The 27365-nt window shown below is 41.6% G+C and overlaps 1 protein-coding gene across 10 annotated transcripts in view; it reads left to right on the top strand.

Annotated features, from left to right (window-relative positions):
• The window catches only part of CDH23 (cadherin related 23), a 641486-nt gene that overhangs the window by 484887 nt on the left and 129234 nt on the right, over window positions 1-27365 (top strand). For all 10 annotated transcript variants that reach the window (XR_005553851.1, XR_005553852.1, XM_039320524.1 and 7 more), the window contains 3 exons: window positions 9377-9437; window positions 12263-12411; window positions 18425-18560. Coding sequence is in view for 8 of the 10 variants with exons in the window: in XM_039320524.1 (XP_039176458.1) it covers window positions 9377-9437; window positions 12263-12411; window positions 18425-18560 (346 nt within the window). In the remaining 2 variants the exon portion in view is untranslated. The remainder of the gene's footprint in view (window positions 1-9376; window positions 9438-12262; window positions 12412-18424; window positions 18561-27365) is intronic.

Raw genomic sequence — 27365 nt, 5'->3', positions numbered from 1 at the left:
TTCAAGATGTTATATTCTCCACTCCTTTCAAGACTTTCTCAAGTAGTTAAAATATTCTGTTATTCCACCTTTTTGGAAGACTAATTTTTTTTAAAGGGCACTGCCTGCTCATATGTTTTATTTATATGTCTCCTAATTCTGAATAATATTGTAACAAAGTCTCCTATAATGTGCATGTTTCTGTTCTCACCAAGGGAATTTAGGAAGATGATTGCAATCAGTCATAGTAACACCAGGTGGCAGAATTGGGTTGTATTTCCACAAAGATCTGAAAATATCCTTTACACACACTATCACTGAACTGGGGAAACAATGCATTGTCCTATCTCAACTTCTGAAACAACCACTGGTGGAGCTGATATCTGAGCATTAACCACAATTTCAGGGTAGCCTAAGTCAGTTAATTTACTTAAACCAAGTAATTCCTGAACTTGGATTATTGATTCTGGTTTGTTTATTCTTTGTGTTAGCCTTAAGAGATAACCTTTATTGTCATTTTTTACTGTAGGCACACTGGCACACATTAAAAATGAAACTCTGTTGCCTGCTCTCAAAAGTGTACACATACATAAGACACATATAAACATGCTATATACAACATACGTATATACCTACACCCTTACATATAAATATTAATCACTGTCCATCTTAAATACATAGCGGAAGGAGGAAGCTTGAGGATTACAAGGTTAATACTATATGGAACAAAGCTGTGACTGAATCTGGATGTTCTGCTTCGGATACCACAGAGCCTCCTCCTTGAAAGTAACAAGGAAAACAAGTTTTGAAGAGGATGTGTAGTATCCTCGACAATCTTACAGACCCTGCTCAAGCATCACTTATGTGCTATGTCCTGGATGAAAGGGAGGGAACTGCCAATAATCTTTTCTGCCATCCTCACCACTCTGTACACCGCCTTCCCATCTGAAGCAGTGATGCTTCCAAACCAGACTGATGCTATATGACAGGATGCTCTGTAGAAAGTGATAAAGACAAGGGAAGGAAAGTGTACTTTTCTTATGTGACGCAGAAAATGCAGGCGCTGCTGCACCCACTTCACCACTTCAATCACTATTTACAGCCTCCTAGCTACTGTGCCTGCTTCAACCACTACTTACAGCCTCCTGGAAGATTTTTGAACTGAAATTCAACTCTTTATTGATTCCTGTGCTCAGTGTACCAAATGCTCAGGGTGGTGTAAAAGGAGAAGTTGCTAGATTTCTGCAGGGTCTACAGTAATTCAAATGTTGTAATGAAATCTCCACCAGTCAGAAGTACAGTTGCTTTTCTGTTCAGCGGAGAGTATATCATAATGTTTGGTGTGAAGTTTTGACAGAGGAGAGTCTCCTTCACAGAGGAGATTCAGATCCTGAATAAGTTCCCCTTTGAATATTACATGAAACTTGGCAGCTAAATACAGAAGTGATTGTGTATTCATCTCGTGCTTCCTCTGTAACATCCAAAGCTTCAGTGATAGATTTGTTGTTGGAGATATACTTCCCTTTTGTGTGAATTCAACGGTTTTTGCAAATCCTACTTGGGAAATACTGCTCTGCAGCGTTTCATGAGGAACACCTGTAAATGTGGTGGAATGGGTAGTTTTCCCACCATCTTCTCTAATGCAATTTTCCTAATTCTTGAATATGGTACTATTGTGTTTTTTTCATTCTTCATGTTTAATAGCCGGTGACATGTGATAGAGATTGTGTTAATATCTGACCTAGATTGTACTAACTATCTCAAATGGAGGTGGAAGCACAGAAATATATATCTATCTCTATCTTTATATCTATATCTATATGAGAGACATGGTGACCTGGAGGTGGAGATCTCACCTCACAATCAGGAGGCTATAAGTTTGATCCTAGGTAGCGGCACATACTTTTCTCTCTAGGCACAAAGAGAAAATATTTGCTGAGAATTCTGCGTAGGAGTCAGGAAGGGCATCCAGCCAGTAAATGCTCAGCTCCGTTCAGTCTCCCCAACGCAAGGGATTACAGGGTCATTAAAAGTGTGTGTGTGTGTGTGTGTGTGTGTGTGTGTGATAGAGGGGACAGAAATGTGATACATTATTATTTGCATATTAGATTTAAATTATACGTCCCTCATTTAACATGGTTGTCCTCTATTGCAGCAATATAATATCCAGACATAGCAAAAAGAAGCATAGAATCTTTTTCATTTCAAGAATAGCCATCCAACTTCTCCAAGTCGTATGCTAGCAATGGGTGCATTCCCACAGCCCTCCAAAAATATTTGCCAAGGAATATACACATATTTTTTCATACACTACATCTACACTATTTGTTTATGTGTGATTAATATAAACATTTTTTTTATATCTGTGGACTTTAGAATGACTGTAGAAAAGCCTTTGTCTCAATCATGTTAAGCTGTGCTCAGAAAAATGGAAATCCCAGAATATCTTATTGTCCTCATGAGAAACTTATATTCAGAAAGCCACAGTGTGGGCAGAACATGGTGAAACAGAGTGGTACCAGGTCAGCAAAAGAGCATAGCAAGGCTGTATATTCTCCCGTTATTTGTTCATTTGTGTATGCTGAATTAAGGAAAGCTGGATTGGGAGATAGATGAGCAGGGTTTTAAAACTGGAGGAAGAAACACCAATAACCTCCTGCACCATGCTGATGACAGTACCCTAACAGATGAAAATGCAAAGGATCCGCACACCCTGGTAATAAATGTCAAGGAGCATAGAGAAAAAAATGGGACTAAAATTAAATATAAAGAGGACCAGACTAATGAATGATTAGAGGTGGAGCAACCAGCATTAGTGTTGACAATGAAGATATCAAAGTGGTGGATAGCTTCTGCCTCTTGGGATCAACTATCAATGATTCAAAAGAAATCATGTCTGTGAAAAATCACAGACTGCCATGACTTAGGGCAGGGCTTTTCAACCTTTTCACCCATTGTACCACTTTTAGGATATGGCAATATCCAAGTACCACCAGTCGCCTAGCAAGGTGTCAAAAACGTGATGACCAAAAAAAGGAAAAAAGTGATAAAGTACAGGCAGTCTTCAACTTACAACAGTTCGCTTAATGACTGTTTGAAGTTACAATGGCACTAAAAAAGTGCCCCCCAAGCCACAGCCGAGCAAGACACCTGCCTGCCCACCCAGCGGCGCTCTTCCTCCTGTTTGAGGTTTTCATTGTGAGAATTTCTGTTGGGGATTGGCAGAGGAGGTGGGGTGGGGGGTGTTTGGTTTTTATTCCACCCATCTGCTGGGTGGTGGCAGCAGGTTTTGATCATTTCACATGACCCTGGGACACTGTGACCATCATAAATATGAATCAGTTGCCAAGCATCTGAATGTAAATCACAAGACCCTGGAGATGCTGCAACATTCCAGCTGATCGACGCTTCTTCTGGGCTCAGCAGAAGTGCCAGGACCAGTGCCGAGCTCCAGCTGGAGCCTGGCGCTGATCCTGGTGCTTCCACTGAGCCCTGACAGCCCTGCAGCTCTACCAGTTCAGCTCATTCCCCTCCCCTGTCACCACTTTTCTAGGATGGTTGCGTACCATCTGCCGGTGCCAATGTACCACAGGTGGTACCCATACCACTGGTTGAAAAGCCCTGACTTAGAGCATCCATGAAGCTTTTGAAAAAGATATTATAATGCCACGATGTCTCTTTACAAAGTTACAAAGAACAAAATCATGCAAAATCATGTGATACTCTATGGAAGCCAAAGCTGGACTTTGAAGAAGTAAAATAAGCATACTCAGTATTGGAGAAGACTCCTGAGAATTCCGTGGACATGGGAAAAAATGGCCCAGAATTATTTTGGCTAGTGCAATGGGTGGCATATAAATTTAATAAAAAAAGAAATAAAAAATAATGGACCATTGAACAAATCAACCCAGAGTTCTCACTCCAGCCATAAAAAACCCAGGTTCACATTATCCTATTTGAGACATTTTTTTTGTGCAGAATTTAGCTGCCTGGAAAAGGCTCTAATGCTGGAAAACATGAAAGGAAAGTGAAGAGATGAACAAACAGCAGTGAAGTCAATGGACTCAGGATTACACTTACAGTGGGGACAGATCGTTCTGAAGGAAATCTATCTCTGTCAGTGTTGGCAAAGCTTTAGGGCTTGGCATGCCCAAAATTCAACAATACCTAACGACTCTGTGGGCATGTGACCCCAACCCCCTCCTCCCTGGAAAAAAGAGAAGCAATTCTTTACATATTTACTTTTAAAAAATGCAGTCTGGTCATTTCATAAAGAAAGGGCAAATAATTACAAAAGTGAAATATGAGTAAAACAAACCCAGACACATGTAAAATGAAAAAACAGATTCATTATTAAACTAGTTTCATTATTAGAAACAGTATCATACAGCATGTTAATCATTCAAAAGGAAAACTGAAATTATGCAGAAATATAACGTAAGAAAAAGTGAAAGAAAAAGCAGTAGCAATAGAGAAAGCAATATGCCTAGTTATAGTTGGGCTTAAAATAATATACTAAAGCATTCCTCTGCTTTTAACAGTACTATAGTTTTGAATTGAACTGGAAAAAAATGTGGAACACATTGCATTTTTTTAATAAAAGTTTTATTAATTTGTAAAAATTACAGTCTTTAGTGCTTAGTAAATAACATGTTGTCTGGGTTCAAATATTTAACATTAACTTCTTCAATATAAATCTGTTCAATACTATGCAATCCAATATTTTTTCCCTGATCCTCCTTTCTTCTCCATATTTTTTCCATTTTCCCTTCAATACACCATTACAATTTTTGGTACTGTTAATGTATACAGTGTTAGAGATAAGCATCTTCGTTGTATTTTACTAATATCATACAAATAATAATATCAATTCATAAATCAATAATGTCAATTCATTAATCAATATCCTGTTTTTGTGTTCTTGTTAAAGTTTAATTTCCCATCAGTATTTGAAATGTCTTTATCAGTTACGATTTTCTCAATATTAATTACATTTATATAGCTGAAAGTTTTATTCAAATCAATCCTCCTCTTATCTTCATATTTCCCATATCAAAAAAGAGAAGAAAATGCTATCTTAATTCTAAATCATATCTTGCATTATAAAGCTCTAATTATATCTAAGGGTCTTCTGTTCTTTTAATCTTATTCAAAGAAGTATTTAAACATATAATTGCCCCTTCTAAAAGGTCAAATCTTCTGTTTTTTAAATCTGACACTCGCTTTCTTTCTTTGCCAAGTCACTTTCCAAGCCAGGGCAGTTACATTGCCCAAGAATTTTCTTTCAATTTTTGTAAAAATTGCTTGGCACGAGGAAGACAATTTAGGTAAAGTATTTTGGGGGGGAGATTCTGCCCATTTATATTCCTTAACCAACTCCCAGTTTCTTTCTCCCACCATTTTTCTTTTCAATCCCTGTCTCCCAAGTTGTAACATTTCCCTTAACTGCTCTATATTCCCTTTTTAAAAATCTTTTTCCTTGCTATCAGATATATTTTGCAGTTCTAAGGGGTAAAAGATATTTTGCATTTTCATTGTTATAGCTAATTCTTGCAGTATTTTATTTGTATATAGTCATTTATGTTTCCCTTCTTTTATCTCTTCCATCTCTAAATCCATTTTCTCTATTTCAACTTCTGATTTCTGGATTGTGTCTTCATATTTTGTAGTCGTTATTTGGGAACTTTCTAGTTGTAGATTTAATTTGGAGATTTGCTCATTTATATTGTCTAAATTGTTTTTAGTCTTATTGTGATTTCTTTTTATGTCCTCTTTGCATTCAACAATTGTTTGGTGAATTAGTTGTAGCATAGAATATATTTCTTTCTGAAAGATGTTTGTTTTTTCTTGAGGCATGATTTCCTGGAGATTAGTTTTCTGGTCTTTAAATGTATCCTTTATAATCCAATAGATTCCAAAATATAAGTTCAGTTCTGAAAGCAATATTTTATAATAATCCCTTGTCTCAAGTATCCCAAAAATTGTCAATCAGGCAAGGTTGTAATCAACAATGTTCGAAATATTCAAAATGTTTAACCTCTCTGAAAACAGCTCAAAAGTCTCTCCCAGCCTGGCATAGTCCAAGGTCAATTTTTTCTTTCTCTCCCACTAGCTCTTGAAGTTAAAAATGCAAGCTATTTATAGTTCAAGGTCAGGATGATAAGTATGCCAAAATATTTCCTTTATTGCCAGCTGTTCTCCCAAGGTAGGAATCACCAAGCAAAGCAAATTATGGTGCTATATACAAATCGACCACTAGATGTCATTCAAAGTCCGTTTTCCACTCTTAAAACAAAGGATTGATTTCTTATATTTCGCCTCAATGTTTTTTTTTCAAAGAAAAAATCTTAACAGTTGTCTCAGTTTTCAAATTTATCAAAGCTGTAGCTTTATGTTACTTCCACTTCAATATTGTATGTTTCTGTCCCCCATAAAATTAAAACGCTGCTTTCATTTACATTTGGAGGTTTTTAGTTTCTTGGAAGCCTTTCCCAGGAAATTCAGTTGTAAAATAGTAAAGAAAGATCAATATTCTCACCCAGTTCCAAACATGCTGTTTACAATGTCTTAAGTAGTGCTTTTTTTCTCCTTCGGTTGTCAGCAGATAATGGCTGGCCACAAGAATGTAGCCGGTCTTTCCCCTGCTGGTTTGGAGAGCTTTCCTGGATCAAATGGAAAGACCACCATCTCTCCGTGATCAACAAGGCACCCCTCCTCTTCATTGCCTCTTCGGGGTGATTTTAGGCCCTTTTCAGGGCCCCCAGCAGAGCGAAATTGGGCGTGGAAGGCAGAGCCCTACCTTCCTGCATCCCGTTCCACCACAACACAAACTGGAAGTCGAAATGTGGAACACATTGCATTTGATTAGATTAACTTATATTAATGAATATATTGTGGCTGACTTTTAATAGATAAGTCTGAAATTAAAGGTAGGTACTTTGTGCTCTTCAAGCCCAAGAATCAGTACAAACTTCATCTGTCAGTCGGTTTCTTTAGTCTGTCTTTAATGCAGTCTAATGCCAAGAACAATATTTTGCAAAATTATGTAAAGGAAAAAAATTGTCCATAAAGCCCCTGCTAGATTCTTTAAGGGTGCTGAAAGTTTCCAGTATTATTGTTTGAAATGATCACTTGATATAATACTGGTCAAATAAATATTCTGTCCCAGCCCCAGATTTAAAAAAATGCCTATCCAGGGCAGCTGCGGGTTGCATGAGGCCTTCATTTTGGAAATAACTTTGACGAAAGCTCTTGTGTAGTAGTTTAGCAGCTTCCCAAAAAACATGGAAAAGTCCTGCTCTCACAGAATTTTTTGAGGCTCTGGAGGCTCTCTTTTGTGACTTCCAGGTAGTCCAGAGGTCATGTGAAAGTGCACCACGTTCTTATGAGACCTCTGCAGCCTCAGAAAATCAAACAAGTTTGGGGCATGCTCAGTGGTGGGATTCAGTCGGTTCACACTGGTTCATGAGAACCGATAGCTAAATTTACCCGAATTCGGAGAAGTGGCTGGCTTCTAGAAGTCCAGTCTAGGTCTCGGAGGCCTGGAGGAGGCCTCCCAGGCCTAGAGCAGTCCACCAGAAGTGCATGGATATCACTTCCGGAAGTCCGTTCTAGGCCTGGGAGGCCTGGAGGAGGCCTCCCAGGCCTAGAACGGCCCACCAGAAGTGTGTGGATGCCACTTCTGGAAGTCCGTTCTAGGCATCGGAGGCCCAGGCCTGTGTCAAATAAGATAACTAGTTGTTCAGATATTTGAATCCCACCACTGGGCATGCTACTATGTCATTGAAAACGACATGGCCTGTCACCTATGACAGATATGTCATAGGTCAGTGATGGCGAACCTTTTAGAGACCGAGTGCCCTAACTGCAACCCCAAACCCACTTATTTATCGCCAGGTGGGCGTGGTTCACTGGGTGGGCATGGCTGTGGTGGTCATGGCAGATTGGGTGGGTGTGAACAAGGTGGGCATGATCACCTCGATGTTACTTGTGGGGAAGGATGCCTATGGGGGCTGGGCAAGGTTGGGGGAGATCCAGGGGGTCTCTGGCAGATGGGACGGTGGGCAGGAGACTCGTCCTACTGGGTGAGGCAAGGCAAGGCAAGGCAGTGAGGGGGTGCCATTGTCACAGGGCAAGGTGAAGCCGAGGTGGCTGCTGCCTGACATCATCGGCCCCTGCACACAGAGGCCAGCGAGCGCATGGGTGCTGGGATGCATCTGGCCATGTGGGACCTCGGCAAGTTAATGGGCAGCTGGTTGAAGAGGGATGGTTGCCATCTTAGGGGCATGGCGCGCATGCCCACAGAGAGGGCTCTGAGCACCGCCTCTGGCACACATGCCATAGGTTCACCACCACTGTCATAGGTTTATCATCACCAATCTATGTGGTTGCTAGGAGCCAAAAATGACTTCATAACATGTAATTAATCTCACCTACTTATATGAAACCAAAGAAATTCTTCATTTTTTCTCATTTTGAAAGAGTCACTTGGCCTTCTTCAGTGGGAAAAGAAGGTGCTATAAGTGGCTAGAATCGTTGAAGACTCTGTTCTTCCCTTGATTTTGGAAAACTTGGTTCTGGAATCTGCTCCTGTTTCTTTTTTCAAGGTAGGAGAGACTGAGAATGCGGGTGGGGAGGTCTGGGGAACTGAATTCAAAGTGCAGCCAGTGGTTCCTCAGCCTTCACTTGCTACAACCAACCATACAGCTATCACCTCAATAACATCTCATGAGCTTCTTATATTTGGTCTAGTGAAGGTGCTGGTCTAGAAACCAGGGGACTGTGAGTTCTAATCCTACCTTAGTCATGAAAATCGACTGGGTGACTTTGGATCAATCACTCTCAATCCAACCCACCTCACAAGGTTGTTGTGGGAAAATCAGAGGAGGAAAGAGTATTTGGTATGTTCACCACCTTGAGTTGTTTATCAAAATAATAAAGGCGGGATATAAATAAAATAAAATAAATAAGAAATGTGATTTATGCATGCAAAATGTAAACATAGCAAGTATCAACTGCAGGCCTAATATAGTCATATTTAATAATGACCTAAAGAACAATATTTTCCATTTTGAGGCTTATTCTTCTATTCCTCTTTCCATTGCAGCTATTCTACAGAATGCAGAATAATAAAACATTTTTCCTATGACTGATAATATTTGTCCTTTTTCTAAGAGTCATGTGTGGAACTCATCTTTTGATTTTTTTCCCCCTTGTCTTTACAGTTTTAATTAATTCTTAAAACAATTTTATGTTTTATCAAATGTAAGCTGCCCTGCGACTAGAATGACGGGGAGGATACCAGCATTATAAATAAATAAACGTATTGAAGCAGCTGGCATTTGATTCAATATGAAAAACAGCTCCATTATTGTTTTTTCTTGTTTGTTTCTAAAAGGTGAAAGCCATGGATGCAGATGAAGGTGTGAATGGCCGCGTGTGGTACAGAATTGTCAGAGGTAAATAGATATTTTGGATATCTATATTCTGTAAGGATTCTTAAACATCCTTTGAAACTATACTGACTCCCATGCAGCCTAACTCTAGCTTTCTTATTTGTATAGCTCAACTATTTCCACCCAGACTTAAATTGAGAGAAGTAATCTGAGTCGATTTCACTTTTAATATACAGTATCTAACTTACTGTGTAATAAAATTGCAACAAACTTCCCCTTTTAAAACCTGACAGTCCGTGTTTTATAATCTTTAAAATAGAGTATATGGTAGTCTGAAAATTATAACCATTTGTTCAGTAACTGTTTTAAATTACAATGGCACTGAACAAAGGAACTAATAATCCTTGCCCAAAGTTGACTGTTTCAGCATTCTACTCCAGGTCGTGAGATAAAAATTCAAGTATTTGACAATCCACCTGCACTTACAACCGCATGGGTACTACAGTTCCCCCCACCTGCCAATTTCAGCCACCCACCTGGTCTACCTATCAGCACAAGCAGAGCACCTCAGTTATCTTTGACACTTTTCTCCAGTTGTTGACAGGTGTGCCCAGCCTATGCAAGGTGCAGTCCTCTTACTGAGGCCACTTTCTGCCATTCTCCAAGCAGGCTCCGTTCTTACGGTGCTTCAGCAGCCTCCTTCTCCAGATCGCATAGGGTAAGATCAGGCTCCATTCTCACAATCCTTCAAAAGCTTTCTGGTCCAAATCACACAATTTGGAGAAGGAGGCTTCCAAAGGATCACAAGAATGGCACAAGGTGGACTTGGTAAGACTGCCAGACCTCACCAAGGCTGGGTACAGCTGTCAACAGCTGGACAATACTGGTGAAGATAAATGGGGTGCTTACTTGCACTGGTGAGCCAGGTGGCTGGTGAGGCTTCCCAGGCCTGGGCAGCTTTGCTTGCACTAGTGGGCCAGATGGGTAGCTGAGGCTCCTATGGACAGCTGTGATGTTGTGCTACACTTCAGCAACCCCCCCAACTCATGCAAAGCCCATGCTGGGCCTCCAGAGCCTCCCCACCCCTTTGAGGCACCCACCCTTCTTACTTGGGATTCTGTCTGCTTAACAACCCATAAAATTGCTTAATGACTGCAACTTAAGAGTGCCAGTATTGCAAGTCATTGAGCAAAGCAGTCAAATGATGTCTTACTCAATGACCACTTTGCTCAACAACTGAGATGCCAATCCCAATTGTGATCAGAATCAAGGATTATCTGTACTGCCCTCTCTGGATTCTGTCATACTACGAAGGGGAAGAGGGATGAGCAAAGGGGTTTTATGGCTCTCACTTCCTTCATTAAAACTTCAAAGGGACTGAATGTGGATCTCACCAAGAGGACTGACCATAACAATATGGCCATCACCTTTCATCTACTACTCTCTGAAGTCTCCCTTCTGCCGGCCATGAGGAAAAGGGGGTGGAAATGTAACACCTGGGATTGTCGCTGGAAGGACGGTGGGGTGGGGGCTGCTTGGGAACACTTGAATGGTAGGGGTTGTCCCCTCAGATCCTATCTAGAATGCCTGCAACCATCTTCTCTTAATAAAGATGCCTGTTGGAAGAGATATTCTAAGAGTTCTTTCTTCTTAAGATGTAAAGTGGGGTGGGTCCTTACAGTAACGGGAGATGAGATGAGATGAGATGAGATGGGATAAGACAATGGTTCTCCCCCTTTTTAATGCCGCGACCCCCAACCGGTTGTAAGTCAAGGACTACTCAACCAGTCATAAGTCGAGGACTACTCAACTGGTGCAGCACCATTTGCAGAATGGGACTTTTGGCAGGCTCAGCAGGGCAGAGACAGCCTGGACAATTCCTATTGGCTTTTGAAAGCCAATAGAATTAGACTCTATTCAAGAGAGTCGATTCTATTGGCTTTCAAAAGCCAATAGAATAAAAGGAAGTAGCACAGCTAAGGAAAAGGGGGGAAAATGGCGGACTCTGTTGTTTGGCGACCCCCGTGAAATGGTCGTTCGACCCCAAATGGGGTCCCGACCCACAGGTTGAGAACCACTGGGATAAGGTAAGATAGGGTAAGGCAAGACAAGGCAAGGCAGGATAGGATGAGGCGAGACGAGACGAGACAAGACAAGACAAGATAAGATAAGATAACCTTTAATGGCACACATTAAAAATGAAATTCTGTGGCTGGCTCTCAAAAGTGTACACATATATAACACATGTATAAACATGTTATATACAATATACATATATACCTATATATAAATACATATAAATATTAATGTCCATCTTGAATACATAACGGAAGGAGGAAGCTTTAGAGTTTACAAGGTTAATACTGTATGGAACAAAACTATGGCTGAACCTGGATGTTCTGCTTCAGATACCATCAAGCCTCCTCCCAGAAGGTAACAAGGAAAACAAGTTGTGAAGAGGATGTGTAGTGTCCCAGACAATCCTACGGATCCTGCTCAAACATCACTTATATGTTATGTCCTGGAGGAAAAGGAGGGAACTGCCAATAATTTTGGTTTGGCTACTTTAGTGTACAGCAAAGAGGTGCAACTTCTAAGTGCCCTACCAAAGACATCCTGTGATATTATGAGATTTCTGTCTATCTGTCTCTCCCCCCCCCTGCAGTGTTTCCCCACCTTAGTCATTTTAAGATGTGTGTGCTTTAGGGGGGGAAAGGAGGGGCATTGCTGGTTGAAGAATTCTGAAAGCCTACCCACCTTAAAACCTTAAGGTGGAGAGACTTTTCTGTTTTGTCTTTCTTGAGGTTGAACTGCATGGAGTAGTAAATTTTCCAGTGTGATGTTACCCTGATATGCATTATTTGGTAGTTTTTCTTTTTTATCAACAGGAAACAATTTCAACAATTTCAGGATCAATCCCAGCAATGGGCTAGTTATGCGGGGTTTACAACCGCTGGACAGAGAACAAAATTCATCCCATGTTCTTGAGGTGGATGCTTACAACAGTGAGCAAGGACCAATGAGAAGTTCTGTAAGGGTAAGGTCTTTTTCAAAATATTACAAATCAGTTACCTGTTTCAGCCTGTGGCTGTCATCACAAGGCTTTGAATTAGCACTTTCAATAATGTCCACTCAATGGTATAATGGATTGTATGCTGTCTACAGCAGGGGTCTTCAAACTTGGCCCTTTTATGACAAGTGGACTTCAACTCCCAGAATACCTCAGCCAGCATGCCTGGTTGAGGAATTCTGGGAGTTGAAGTCCACAAGTCATAAAAGGGCCAAGTTTGAAGACCTCTAGTCTAGAGGAACTACATTGCCAACTGGTGTTGAGGATGAAAACAGAATGTCTCTTTTTTGCTTATAATAGAGGATTCTGCAAACTGCTGTATTGGATTTGGTTTGGTGACAATGAATATAATACATGAATTATTAAAACATCAAATTTGAATCTATTTGCACCAAAGTTCAGAAGAGATGTAAATGTTAGCCAGTTAATAAAAATCTAAGCTAGTTCTAAAAAGTCATAATTGGAGTCAATTTTTCTGGGTTTTTTTTTTCAATTAATTCAGCAACAATAAATAAATGCAAAATTAATTTCAGAAAATAAGGTTGATATCTATACATAATAAGCTGTAACATTGCATCCAGAGGAGCTTGCAGGATATGGATTTAAATAAAAACAGGCAGAACTTTGATCCTAGCATCTTGGCTATTATCTTGACTGTTCTTTATCATATCCTGGATATATCCTTGGCTGGATTTCTGGTGAATTTTCTCATCAAAAGCATCTGGCTCTGCTGATGAACAATCATGGTTGAGTGGTTACCTTGACTCAGCATGAGCTACAAATGTGGGAATCTGGCTATACCCACCTGGAGGAAGACCCAGGACACAGCTATTGTGTATTTTAGCCTATGAATGAATTTGCTTCCTTCTGGTTGTACAAAGCCAACATTCCTGGTTTGCATGATTGATCCGGCAGAGATGCTGTTTTAACTGTACCTTTTTGTGATGTTGCAGTGGGTTTGCTACTTTGCCACTCATTATATATGGAATTCTGACACTTGAATTTTGTGGTCTGAGCTGGGTCCAAATCTCCTGAACACATTGATTCACAACATCCCTTCAAGAGATAGTTCATATGAACCATTTCAATTGTCTGGTCTGCAGTTAGTATTGATTACAACAGTCTATGGAGATTCTCAGTCATCCAGATCATGGTTGTCCCAAAGTTGCTTTTTCAGGAGGCAACTGGACTTTCTTGTTTTTCTTTGAAGACGTTTCGCTTCTCATCCAAGAAGCTTCTTCAGTTCTGACTGAATGGTGGAGGATGAAAGAATTTATATTCCTTGCAGACAATCCTTCCATGTTCCCAACATCCAATCAGAGCTGAAGAAGCTTCTTAGATTAGAAGCAAAACGTCTTCAAAGAAAAACAAGAAAGTCCAGTTGTCTCTTTAAAAACCACTTTTGGGATTGATTACAACACTTTCATTCCTTTTTGATAATAGGACAGAAACTTCTCCCTGGTCCATTATATATCCCAGTTTTCCTGACTTACACTTCCAAAGTTCAGATTTATCCATGACTCTGACCTACTCTGTCAATATGCAACTCTCCTGCTTAATTGATGCAGGATGGGAAACAACAGACAACCTATTAGAACAGTTAAATGCTTATTTATTAAAATTTATATTCAGTAGTTCTGGAAAAGAATCCGCTCATGGCTTTGAGCAGTATAAACATTAATCTATTCAAAATATAATAAATATTATTTTAAAATAGAATCTTCTAGGGTCTCTCCCATAAGTATTTGATGTTACACCATTGATACACTGGAGGTATACTGTAAACCAGTATGAATTAGAGTCCTCAGTTGCCCATAGGTTTCACTTAAAAGATTTGGAGCCACTATTCTCTCAGTCTCTTTCAAAGCAACCTGTCTAATTGGATTATTGTATTGGGATAGAATAACAAGACCCACATTTAAGCCACTTAGCAAAAAGACAGGATAAAAATGCAACATGCCACTCTAAATGAAGCAGTGGTGAATGTATCCCAAGGCATCTGTTTAAACAGTGGAAAGTATTGTTTATATTCTGTACTATAAAGTATGAGTAGCATTTAAATATTTCACATATCAGAAAACAATTACTCAGAGTAAAGTACTAAAGCAGTTGAAAATCCATGAGTCACCTAATGCATATTTTTGTAGATCTGCTCAAGGGATATCTTTCCTGATGACTCTTGTATAGACTAGATTGTTGCTTTTCAGTCTGTATTATTCCTATGTTATTGCTGATCAAGATGAATAATACAAATGGTTGTTTTTTTTAAAAAAGTTTTTTTTTTTTTAAAAAAAAAAAACCTCCCCAAATTGCATAACCAAATAGAGGTAGCCCATCTCTTACAACCATTCATCTAGTTACAATGGCACTGAAAAAAGTAACTTATAACTCTTTTTCACACTTACGACTGTTGCACCATCGCCATATCTCATGTAATCAAAATTTAAACACTTGGCAATGGGCATGGATTTATGACAGTTGCAGTGTCCCGGGGTCATGTGATCACCTTTTGTGACTGCCAGGCAAGTAAATTTAATGGGGAAGTCAGATTCACTTAACAACTGTATTATTAACGATGGCAGCGATTCACTTAACAACTGTGGGAAGAAAGGTCATAAAATGGGGCAAAATTCACTTAACAACTGTCTTGCTTAGCAATGGAAATTTTGGGCTCAGTTATGGTCGTAATTCGAGAACTACTGTAGGGTAGGTCAAAATTTTACCTCAGATTCATTGTAAAAAAACGAGATACTAAAAAAATGAGATACTAAGTAGCTACTGAGTAAACGCGGGTTCAAAGTCAATATGTTTTGAGGAGGACAAAATAGTGGGACTCTTTCAAAACCTTTTGCTCCTCCCGTTCATCTATTTAATACAACAGATGTCCTATGCATTGTATCTTCCAACATTGTTTTGATTAAAACAATACTTCATTCCAAATAAATACGGCTGCAGATAAATACAGCTTAACAAGTACTAACAGAGAGCCAGCCTCCTGTAATAGAAAATGTTGCTCAAACAGATCACACATTCATACCAACGATACATTTGGGAGTCTCTTTATTTATGCTTAATATATTCAATAATCTTCCATTTTCATTATTCCATACATTTCCTAATTAACAATGCAGTGCCTTGTTGGTGACATTCACTGCTGATAAGAGAATGGTTAGGCAGGATCTAATAAAGTCTTCAGAAAATGCATGGAGTGTTCCATTATTCATCTTCTCTCATTCATATTGTTCTGAGAAATGTGTTTTTCTTTTAGAGAATATTAAGGGGGCTTTTCTTTCCTCTGGAGTAACAGTGATTATTGCAGCTAGAAATAGACATTGATCAACAGGCTATTTGCTTCTGATTTTACAGATGGCTGAATTTCTATCTAATTGAATTATTTTTAAAGTGAAAAAAATATGAACCTTGATCTTCATTTGTTTCAGGTGTGGATGGTTTTTGCTTTCAAGGCATTATTTGTATTGCTATTCATTAATTTTGTTATTTGTTGGCTGGCTGGCTATATCTGCACTATAGCCAGGATTCAACCATATACCCACTGTGGATATTTGAGTGTCCTTGACATTATTGCAAAGGTCCCCAACCATTTCTACACAATGCTGAATGTCCCTGCCGTCATTTCCTTACCTTAAAAAAAAAATTCTCTGGTGACAACTTTTTTAACCAAGCAGCTGTGCAATATAGGTAGACCTCGACTTATAACAATTCATTTAGTGACCATTTGAAGTTACAAGGCACTGGAAAAAAGTGACTTATGACTATTTTTCACACTTATAACTGTGGGAAGTCAGCCCACCCAGAGAAGGAAATATTAAAAGGGCAGAATATTATATTTCATCAAAGGATCTTAAAGAGGCAGAAAAGCATGCCCAATTTTCTTAATGGCCCCAGGTCTCCCTCCCCCAAGCAGAAACCAACTCTAGAAATGCAGATGTAATAATCCATTCAGGAAGGTTGTAGCTCTCCAGCTAGAAGCTTAGGAAGACAAAGACTCTTAAAATCTACATACCCTACCCAAACTCTAAGACAGGACTTAATAGGATTAAGCCACAGATACCAAAGGGGCACACTCAGGTCAAAGTACATAACACAGGAAATACAAAGCCTCAAACAGGAACAGGAAACAACCTCAAGAGTCCCAGAGGGTATAAAAATCCACTCCCTACATGTGCTCTCTCTCTTTTTTTCCAGAGCCATCTTTCTGTCTGGCTCTCCTCTTCAATAAACTGCAACCTTCTTTTTAAAGCAGTCACCATGTTGTTTATTCCCGGCTTGGACTGGATCCTGATGAAGATTTTTCATTCAACATAACCATTGCAGCATCCCCTGCTCATGTGATCAAAATTCAGATGCTTGGCAATTGGCACAATGGAGAAATCAGATTCACTTAACAGCTGTGTTACTATCTTAGCAACTGCAGTGATTCACTTAACGACTGTAGCAAGAAAGGTTTTAAATTGGGGCAAAACTCACTTAACAAATGTCTCACTTAACAACAGATATATTGGGCTCAATTGTGGTCTTAAGTCAAGGATTGCCTGTAGCTGCTGAAATCCTGTTTGGCGTGGGGGAGATAACCTCAGAACTTTGAAAGTGGATTGTAAATAGCCCCAAGGAAGGTCTGTTGTAACTTCAAATGGTTGCCAAGTGGCCTTTTGTAAGGTCAGGACTACCCATACTAGAGAAAGGATTGTAAACTTGGCATGCTCCTAGCAAAAGAGGTCAGAATTAGATTTTGCTGCTAAGGACAGAATAATTGCATTTGGCTGATGAAAAAATGTGGACTTGTCGCTGACATATTAGCATATTCAGGGCTTTTTTTGTCATAGAACGCCTAGAAGTTCTATGACAAAAGGAGTTCTGGCACCTTTTTGGGATGGAACTTGTAGGGTAGGCAAGGCGGGTTGTATGACGTGTGAGTTCCGGCACTTTTTTTTTTTTTTTTTTACAAAAAAAGCACTGAGCATATTTATGAGAAGTGGTTTTGTATCTGTATATAAATTGCTCATTGACCGTCTCAAATGTGGCCCCAAACCTTGATCTGGCTTCTGAATTCTAAAATGTTCTCCTTTCCTACTTGGTACTCTTAGCCATTGAGTTTGGAAGCCCATATCAGCAGAGAGCTGCTCTTTCAGACTATTATAGCCCCATCAGTGGTAGCCTTAGATGTGAAGGTGGCCCTCCTTCCCTTTATCTTTGTGTAAACTAGGGCAGTTCTTGTCTGAGATGTTCTCTCAAGTTCTGGTCCAGACCTGGGTTTCTTTGATCTGACCTTGTTTGGCAGCAATTGTTCCTCCTGCTCTTCCAAGTTGCTTCTTCTGCTGATTGCAGTGGACAACAACACTTCAACTTTCTCTGCTTCTCTGTTGACGTTAATTGGCACATTCCTTAGGTTGTCCATGTGGTGGGGGAGGAGTAAAAAAAGTCATGAAAGCAGCTGTAGACATGCTGTTGAAACTCCACCTTTTCCTAACAATTGTAGCCAGTTTTAAACCCCAACGCAAATGCCCTTCACTAATAACATTATCCAGGAGTGATTCTGACTATAGTGATCCAACTAGCCTCCATCATTCTATATAATGTATAGCCTCCAGTGTAGGACTTCCTATTTTACACCCTGAAGACACATAGTTGTCTTCAGTATACAGTATACAGTATCTCTTTGAAATTTTCTACCGAATTACAATATTTATTCTGATAAAATTGGGAAATTCTTATTAATTATGAGGAAGTAGTAATGTGAACTCTATTGAATTAGTTATAAACACCTGCAAACTCTAATTCTGTATTTGCCTTGAAGTCCCTTCCTCAACTTGGTCCTGACTCCAACCCATGATTTTAAATGCACTTCTCAAAGATTATATAGATTTCTTTATCTTGATGTAGTGAATATGGATGTTGTTTCTATTTTTTTTCCATCAAGGTTCCAGGAAAATAAATGATCTCTGTGTTTAACATTTCCCAGGTAATAGTCTATGTGGAAGATGTCAATGATGAAGTGCCAGTATTTACCCAAAGACAATATAATCGGCTGGGTCTGCGAGAGACAGCTGGAATTGGAACATCTGTTGCTGTAGTCCGGGCAACAGATCATGATACAGGTATAGTTATATCATAGAAGAGTTACATTGGCTGGTCACTGCAATGCTGTTTGAATGTCTTCTTTCTAGGTGGTCCTGTCCTGACTTATCTTTGGAGCAAGAGTATTAGAGCTTTCATATGTATGAGCCATGTTAGGAGTCCCAAGATGTATATCTTTTTTTGTGATAGATTCCAGTTGCTGTTGTTTGTTGTTCATCCATCGATTTCGATGAAGACCTTGACATCTTGTGGGTTATGGGCCATCAACGATGTGTCCATAGGTGGCTAATAAGCCGATGTTAGCACGGAATGTTCTGCCACATACTGAACAAAGAAATGTAGACACTGTTACTTCAGCATTTACAGCTCTGGCTTTGCAGAGTGCTCGCTTCTCTTCTGCCAAGATTGTCCTTCTGTGTTCATATGTCTGGCAACCCTGGTGCACCAAGGTGCGCCATGTCGGTCGATCATGCGCCAGAAGTTCCCAAGAGATGGTGTTAATATCCAGGGACTTAAGAGAGGCTTTCAACATGTCTTTGTATCGCTTCTTTTGTCCCCCATGCGATCGCTTTCCTTGAGACAGCTCACCATAGAAGAGCTGTTTAGGGATGCGATGATCTGGCATCCTTACAACATGGCCGGCCCATTGCATCTGGGCTTTCATCAACAGAGTGTAAACTGATGATAGGCCTGCTCTGGAGAGGACCATCTGTGTCTGGTATCTCATCCTGCCACCGGATCCTCAGAATTCTACAAAGGCAAGTCATGTGGAAGTAGTTCAATTGCCTAACGTGCCTCCTGTACACTAGCATACAACAGGGTAGTTAGCACTGCTGCCTGGTAAACTTTAAGCTTGGTAGCAAGACTTATTCCATGGTGGTCCCACACGTTAGTCCGCAATCTGCCAAATGCAGAACTTGCCTTGGCAATTCTACAGTTGACCTCGATGTCAATTGTCACTGCATGGGAGAGGGTACTACCAAGATATGTAAATTGGTCCACTGCTTGCAGCTTTTGTCCCTTTACTGTGATGGTAGGCTCTTGATATTGGGCTTTTGGAACTGGCTAGTACATCACTTCAGTTTTCTTCATGTTGATGGAGAGGCCAAAGTTGTCACAAGCGGCTGCAAATTTGTCCATGCTGGCTTGCATTTCCTGCTCCAATCCTGCATTAAGGGCACAGTCATCAGCAAAGAGGAGATCTCGTAGCACAGTCTCCTTTACCTTGGTGACAGCCTGAAGTCTTCGCAGGTTGAACAGTTTCCCATCGGTTCTGTACCTCAAATTAACTCCACTGAGCTGTTCTGAAAGGCGTCTGACAGCATGGCTGAGAACATCATGCTGAACAGGGTTGGTGCCAGCACGCAGTCTTGCTTAATGCCATTAATAACAGGGAAGGCCTCTAAGGCTCCACCATTACTCAGAACATGAGCTGCCATGCCATAAGGGAACTGTCGTACCATCAGAATAAACCTGTCAGGGCACCCAAACTTCGACATAATGCACCATAATCCTTCACGACTAACTGTGTCAAAAGCCTTGGTGAGATCCACGAAGGTGGTGTATAGTTCACGATTCTGCTCCTGACATTTCTCCTGGAGCTGTCGAGCTGCAAATATCATGTCCACTGTGCCACGCTCTTTCGGAAACCACACTGTGTCTCATGTAGTATACCCTGTTCCAGATGGTCAATCAGATTGTCCAGTTCCTGTAATGTGGAGTAAAATCACGCACATATTGATGAACAGAAAGTGAAGCTACTTAAAAGCTTTTAGATAGCTTCTTTCAGCCCCAGTCTCCTGCCAGTATCCAATTCCTCATAGTTGATGTAAAATCAGGAATTTGTGTATATTTTATGCTAGTTTATACAACCCATGCTGTAAATATTATGTAACGCTGATTAGCATTAGTCCCCATCCAGAATTGTAAGGAAGCCAATCGACCTGTATGTTAATATTTTCACTTCTTATATAGTCACTATTTTCTTTTATTTTGGACTCCTGCGTGTCCAAATGAAGCTTAGTTTGGAAAATATCTACTTGAATTTTAGGTATAATAGAATAACAGAGTTGGAAAGGATCTTTGAGATCTTCTAGTCCAAACCCCTGCTGAAGCAAGAAACTCTATACCATTTGGACCAATGGCTGTCCAGTCGCTACTTAAAAGCCTCTAGAGATGGGGCACCCACAACTTCTGAAGGCAAACTGTTCCACTAGTTAATTGTTCTCACCTATTAGGAAATTTCTCCTTAGTTCTAGGTTGGTTCTCTCCTTGATTAGCTTCCATCCATTGTTTCTTCTCTTGCCTTCTGATGCTTTGGAAAACAGGTTGACCCCCTCTTCTTTGTGGCAGCCTCTTGAATTTTGGAACGCTGCTATCATATCTCCCTTAGTCCTTTTTTTCACTAGACTAGACATACCCAATTCTTGCAAAATTAATCTGTTGCTAATGCTAATGCTAATGCTGCTTTATAAAATGCTGTGTCCATTGATGTTAATAATTAAATTTACATTTTCCCATCATTTTGTGTACCCAGATGCAATTTGAGCCATGCATAATTTGCATACCGATTTAAATGTGCAAGTGATGCATTTTACTTCATTTATGTCAATTGACATAATTTGCAGCATGTGACTTCAGTGCACAGTTGACACAGAATGAAGTAACAAGGCAAATTATAAATATAGAGAAGAAATCCCCTTCCTTGAATGGTCTATTAAATCAAGGCCTTAAAATGTTGTTACAGAGAATAACTGTTAAGTCCACTGAACGAAGGTGAAGACTAGGACACATCTTCCTGGATAACAACTCTCTTTATTGTACTTTCGTCAAAACTCCAACAACCCCAGAGGCACGCAGGCCTCCTTTTATATGCCCAGATCCCCGGACAACAAGGTTACATAATAAGGCACTTTTCGCGCCTTGCGCATGCGCGGAAAGCCGGCGCCACTCAGTCTGGTCCCAGGCAGCTTTTGCAAGCCCCGGGCCTTTGCAATGTCCTGAGCCTGCATTTGCAGGCTCAAGACACAACACCCCTCCCCCCTAGCTTGGAACACCCTGGCAGCCAAGCATGGGAGGACCTTCTTGTTGTAATGCACAAAAATCATAATCAACAAAAAATATACATTATTACAGTATTCTTAAGGATAGGACCCCTGGTAACTAGACAGCAGTCTTACAAAGTCTGAAAGATATTTAGGGGGCCCTTTGGACCTTTGCGACCTCCTCGGACCAGGAGAATTCCCTGAGTCCAGTCCATGATCCAGTAGACTTGGGTGGCCTTCCACTGCAGGAGACCCTGGGGATGTTGCCTGACCTACCTGCTCGCCTACCAGGCTCAGTAGGTCAGGGCTTTGCCGGCCCCCGTATCCGGTTGATCTGCCCCACTTCTGAGTGGCTGAGGCCACTGCACTCAACCCACCCTCCCTTGAAAGGGGTGGTAGTCCCCAGATCCACAATGGATCCTTCTTGGGGACATTGTTCCCCACTTCCAAGGTCCGTAAGGGAATAGTTAGGAGTGGCTACAGGCCCACTAGGTCCGTGGACCCTGATGTGGTGCCTGAGGTGCCAGAGTCAGGAGAGGCCTCTCTGTTTGCCCCCTTACAGAGGACCTCCTTTTGGAAGCAGTTGCAGAATTGAACCTGCTTCCTAGCTGGGTTGCCAGTTCTTGTGTATTCTGTGAGTTCTGTGGATACCCCCGGTTATCCTCCCTGTCTGGAGTGTTACTGTTTCTGTATGGAATATGTGGATGCCCCCGGGGTGACTCCCTGGCTGGAGTGCGTCTTGGTGTGTAGGGTAGTTCTCTGCCCCATGAATTTGTGTTTAGAGCACTTGCGGAATCTCGGGATGGAGGATCAACGATCTCCTCAGCTGCCATCAGTGGCTGCTGACATTGATCCTCAGAATGCATTCTATAACCTTCCCCCCCAGTGCAAAACCAGGAGTAGAAGGGTGCAAATCCAGGCGCACACGCAGCTGATCTATGTGCCGCTGCAGAACGCGGCCGTCTTCCAGTGACACTTCGTAGGACAGAGGTCCAGAGACATTGCAGATGACAACAGGTACCCACGGGTGACCAGGCCCGTAATTCCTGGTCCAAACGGGAGCACCCATTTGCAGACACCTTGGTGGCCATGGATGCGACCCTTGAGACGCCATCCGGTCAGGGTGCAGTCTGTCCAGCTTAGTGATGAGCCGGTGACCCCAATGAAGTTCAGCTGGGCTCTTTCCAGTGGCAGTGCAAGGTGTGGTGCGGTGTGCAAGAAGAAAGTCTGCTAACCTGTGATGCCAATCCCCATAAGTCAGTCTCTTGAGTGTGTCCTTGGTGGTGCGCACCATACGCTCAGCCATCCCATTGGTGGAAGGGTGAAACGGAGCCAAAGTTGCATGGCGGATCAGGTTAGCCTGAAGAAAAGCCTGGAACTCAGAAGAAGTGAATTGAGGACCGTTATCAGAAACCAGCACATCTGAAAGGCCATGAGCGGCAAAAATACCTCGCAGCACCTGGATCGTCTTGGAAGTAGTAGTGGAGGGCACAGGAACAACCTCTAGCCACCTGGAATGGCTATCAACAACAACCAGGAAGAATTGCCCCTGAAAGGGCCTAGCATAATCTATATGTACCCTAGACCAAGGGTTGTGGGTTTCTTCCCACCTATGAACTGGGGCCTGAGGCATTTCAGGCCGTGACCGTTGGCACACATGGCACCCATGCACCTGGGCCTTTATGTCCTTATCAAGACCAGGCCACCACAAATGGCTGCGTGCAAGCGCCTTCATCCTGACTATCCCAGGGTGTCCCTCATGCAGAGAGATTAAGATTCTAGGCCTCAATGAGGCTGGGATCACTACCCTACTGCCCCATAACAAGCATCCCTTGAATGTAGACAATTCATGTCACTTCTTCCAGAACCCCTGGAACTCTGTGCCAGGGCACGTGTCAGGCCAACCTGACACTACCCATGTCAACACGCGTGTAAGTGTGTGATCAGTGGCAGTTTCAGCAGCCACATCCCTAGCATTGAGGGGAGACTCAGGCAACTCTTGAATGGACAAATATTTACAGCAGGAGCAGGATCAGGCTCCAATATTGGCAGAGGCAATCTACTCAGGCCATCAGCATGGCCCATTTCCTTTCCAGGTTTGTGATGCAGCGTGTAGTTATATGCAGACAAAAAAAATGGACCATCTCAACATGTGGGGGGAAAGAATCTGAGGGGTCTGTTTGGTGGTGGTAAACAACCCCAGCAGAGGCTTATTGTCAGTGTAGACCGTGAAGTGGCGACCGTATATGAAATCATGAAATTTCCTAATACCAGCCACAATGGCCAGAGCTTCCCTGTCAATCTGAGTGTAATTATGCTCAGCAGAAGACAGTGTTCTGAAGTAATAAGCCACAGGGACCTGTGTCCCATCAGCCATCAGATGGCTAAGTACTGCCCCAACTCTGTATGGAGAAGCATCGCAGGCAATGCAAACAGGCAGCTGCTCATTGAAGTGAGCCAGTACAGCGTTGGAAGTAAGCAAGGCTTTAATCTTATTGAAACTTTTTTCGTGGACCTTAGTCCACTGCCAACAGGCCTGTTTGTCTAAGAGTCTATGCAAGGGTTCAGCTATTGCAGCATTATTTGGCAGAAATGCATGATAGAAATTCAAAAGGCCCAAAAAGGCTTGTAGCTCGCCCTTAGATTTAGGGCTTGGGGCCTGCTGGATGGCTTTTAATTTTGCTTCTGAAGGATGAATGCCTTGAGCATCTATCCTGAATCCCCCCAAAATCAGTTGAATTTACTCCAATCTTACACTTGTCCTTCTTTAACTTAAGGCCTGCTCTTCTAAAACGAAGCAAGACAGCCCTTAATCTTTCTGCCAATGATTGAGATGATTCCGCAGCGATGAGGACATCATCAAAATATGGACAGACTCAAGGAATACCCCTCAATGTGTTCTCCATTACACTTTGGAATATGCCAGGGACTACATTCACCCCAAACTGCAGTCTCTTAACTTTAAAAGCTCCTCTGTGGGTCACAATTGTCTGAGCTTCAGCAGCAGCCTCATCAACAGGCAACTGTTGATAGGCCTGTACCAGGTCAAGTTTTGCAAAAATCCACCCCCCCTCCTTTAAGGGAAGCCAGAATGTGACTCACTACTGGTACTGGATAAGCATGTTGCTGTAGTGCCTTGTTTAGTGTGCATTTGTAATCTGCACAGATATGTATGTCCCCATTAGCCTTAAGAGGCGTTACTATTGGGGTTTCCCATGGACTAGAATCAACAGGTTCTAAAATGCCATGCTGGAGTAATTTATCCAATTCAGCATCAATCTTGCCTTTGAGGGCTTGACCCTAATGAGTACTATGGAAGGATCTAAATGCAATGAGACTGGAGGCCCCTTATAGGATCCAAGCTCAGAGCTAAACACATCTGCAAACTCTTGGCAGACTTCTGCAAGGCTGGACGTTTGTAGATGGTGCAGCCCCGTGACCTGGATTCCCAGACCCTCAAACCAATCGAGTCCAATGAGACTCGTACGTTCACCCCCAATAACCAACACATCTAATGAACCCTCAAAATTCTTGTGCTGTACCCTAAGGGCCTCCCCCTTAACACACACCTTAGAATTCTGAAAGTCTGTGAGTATCACATTGGACGGCCTGAGTTTAACTCGAAGGTCACAGCTGCTACAAATCTTCCTGAATGTGTTGAGGGAAATTATGGAAAGAGCGGACCCAGTGTCCAATTCCATGGATAAAGGAACCCCCTGTAACCTTACTTTAGGGGACAGTTTCTTTTTTAGGGGTTTATGTGTGCCTGTCCTTAAGACACTTCTATGTGTTGCGCAGAAACCCACCCTATTTTGGCTGGGGATCCTGGTACCTTTCAGATGCAATTCTTCTCTAGGTTGTGTTTTCTGACAACCTAGACACATGGATGCGATGTGACCTTGCCTACCACATGCTCTGCAAATGGCGGAACGGAACCGGCAATCAACTCTTCTGTGGCGTCCTCCGCATCTGAAACATTGAAGTGCTGTTGAAGTCTTTTCTGCTCTCTCCTTCTGTTTTTTCCTGGCTGCCTGGTAAAGCTTGTCCACCTCACCTTCAGGAATATCTTCCGACTCTTCTCGCACATTCTCCTGGTGGGCGGTGATGGTCTCCGGCGAGTTTCTGGTGGGCTGCATGTTTTTTACGGCCCCTCCAGCTGCTTCCTCTGCTGTAACCTCTGGCAGAGCATCTTGGAACGAGACATCCTCCTTAGCAAATATCTTTTGTTGCAAGTCTCTATTCCTCAGCCCGCATACAAAATGATCACGCAGCCTTTCTTCTAAGTCTTTAAACTCACATGGCCTAACTGCTCTTCTCAAGGTCGCAATAAAGTCCTTGGCCAATTCTTCTGCCTTTTGATCTCGCTGTTCGAATGTGTGTCGCCATGCAATGACGGACAACTTGGGCTGGAAGTGCTCTTTTAGAAGTTTTTTCAAGTCTGTATACGTTACACCTTCCAGAGAGGCAGGGGCCACTAAGTTTTCAGCAATTTCAAAAGTCTCTTGACCACACACGCATAATAAAGTGGCAGCCTTTAGCCCATCTTCACGAATTTGGTTGACTCTGAAGTAATTCTCCACCCTTGCAATGTATGACTCCCATCTTTCCGGGTGTGAGACTTCAAATTCTGACAAGCGGCCAATCTTCGCCATAGTGTCTGGCACTTCACCCTCGCTTCTCCAGGGAAAGGCTCTATCAGCCAACTCACCCTTCAGCGACGCTGTACTGACAGGATGGCTGCTGCTGTTAATGCCGTTTTCCCTTTCAGGACTTCTTTTGGGTGAGTCTTATAGCTTCCTGTTGTTACCGTTGAAGCATCCCACCTTTGTCGCCAGTGTTAAGTCCGTTGAACGAAAGTGAAGACTAGGACACATCTTCCTGTATAACAACTCTCTTTATTGTACTTCAACAACCCCAGAGGCATGCAGGCCTCCTTTTATATGCCCAGATCCCCGGACAACAAGATTACATAATAAGGCATTTTTCGCGCCGCACATGCGCGCAAAGCCGGCACCACTCAGTCTGGTCCTGGGCAGTTTTGCAAGCCCTGGGCCTTTGCAATGTCACGAGCCTGCATTTACAGGCTCAAGACACAACAATAACCATGACATAAATTGGCAAAAATAACTTTAGATCACCATCTTGTACTTAACTGTTAATTGAAATGTTGTATCTGAATGCTTACATGTAGAGTAGGTGTGCCAATTTAATGAGTCTCTATGCTTCAGTACTTATCTTAAAGAGAATTAATTAAAGGGGCACACTAGCATACCAGCTCCTATTCTTTGCAATAATTGGGGTAGTGAACATCAGCCAAAGGTGCTAATTAGCAATACAGTTAATTTATTTATGGTCAAATACCAAAATAATAATTAAAAAATCACATAAAACCAAAATAAATTAATACAACGAGAGACAAACAATTAATAAGATGCATAAAGAATTATGTTTAGTCCAGAGTAAATCAATAAATAAGCATTGCCACTGTTAAACCCAGAGTCTTCTTATAGCAATTAAAATTTACAGCCCAAAATTTGGCAATCCTCCTAGAAATTGTAAAGGCTGAACTACAACAAGAAGAAAATGTTTGTCTATTCTGGCCAAGTCAATGGCTGATTAGTAAATGAGTTATGAATTCAGAATATTCGACTTGATACAGAGGGCAGCACAGCATAATATGCAATATCATGTCAATTATCTAACCCAGCAAAGAGAATGGAATTGGGTTACCCTTTCCTTACAAAGTCATGGTAAGCAGAACCTGCCACTGAGCTTACTCTG

The sequence above is a fragment of the Crotalus tigris genome, unplaced genomic scaffold, assembly GCF_016545835.1.
Source record: "Crotalus tigris isolate CLP2741 ecotype Arizona unplaced genomic scaffold, ASM1654583v1 scf7180000023654.2194447, whole genome shotgun sequence".
Classification (NCBI taxonomy): Eukaryota; Metazoa; Chordata; class Lepidosauria; order Squamata; family Viperidae; genus Crotalus; species Crotalus tigris.
Note: the sequence above shows the minus strand (reverse complement) of the source record. Positions and strands in the feature narration are given on the sequence as shown.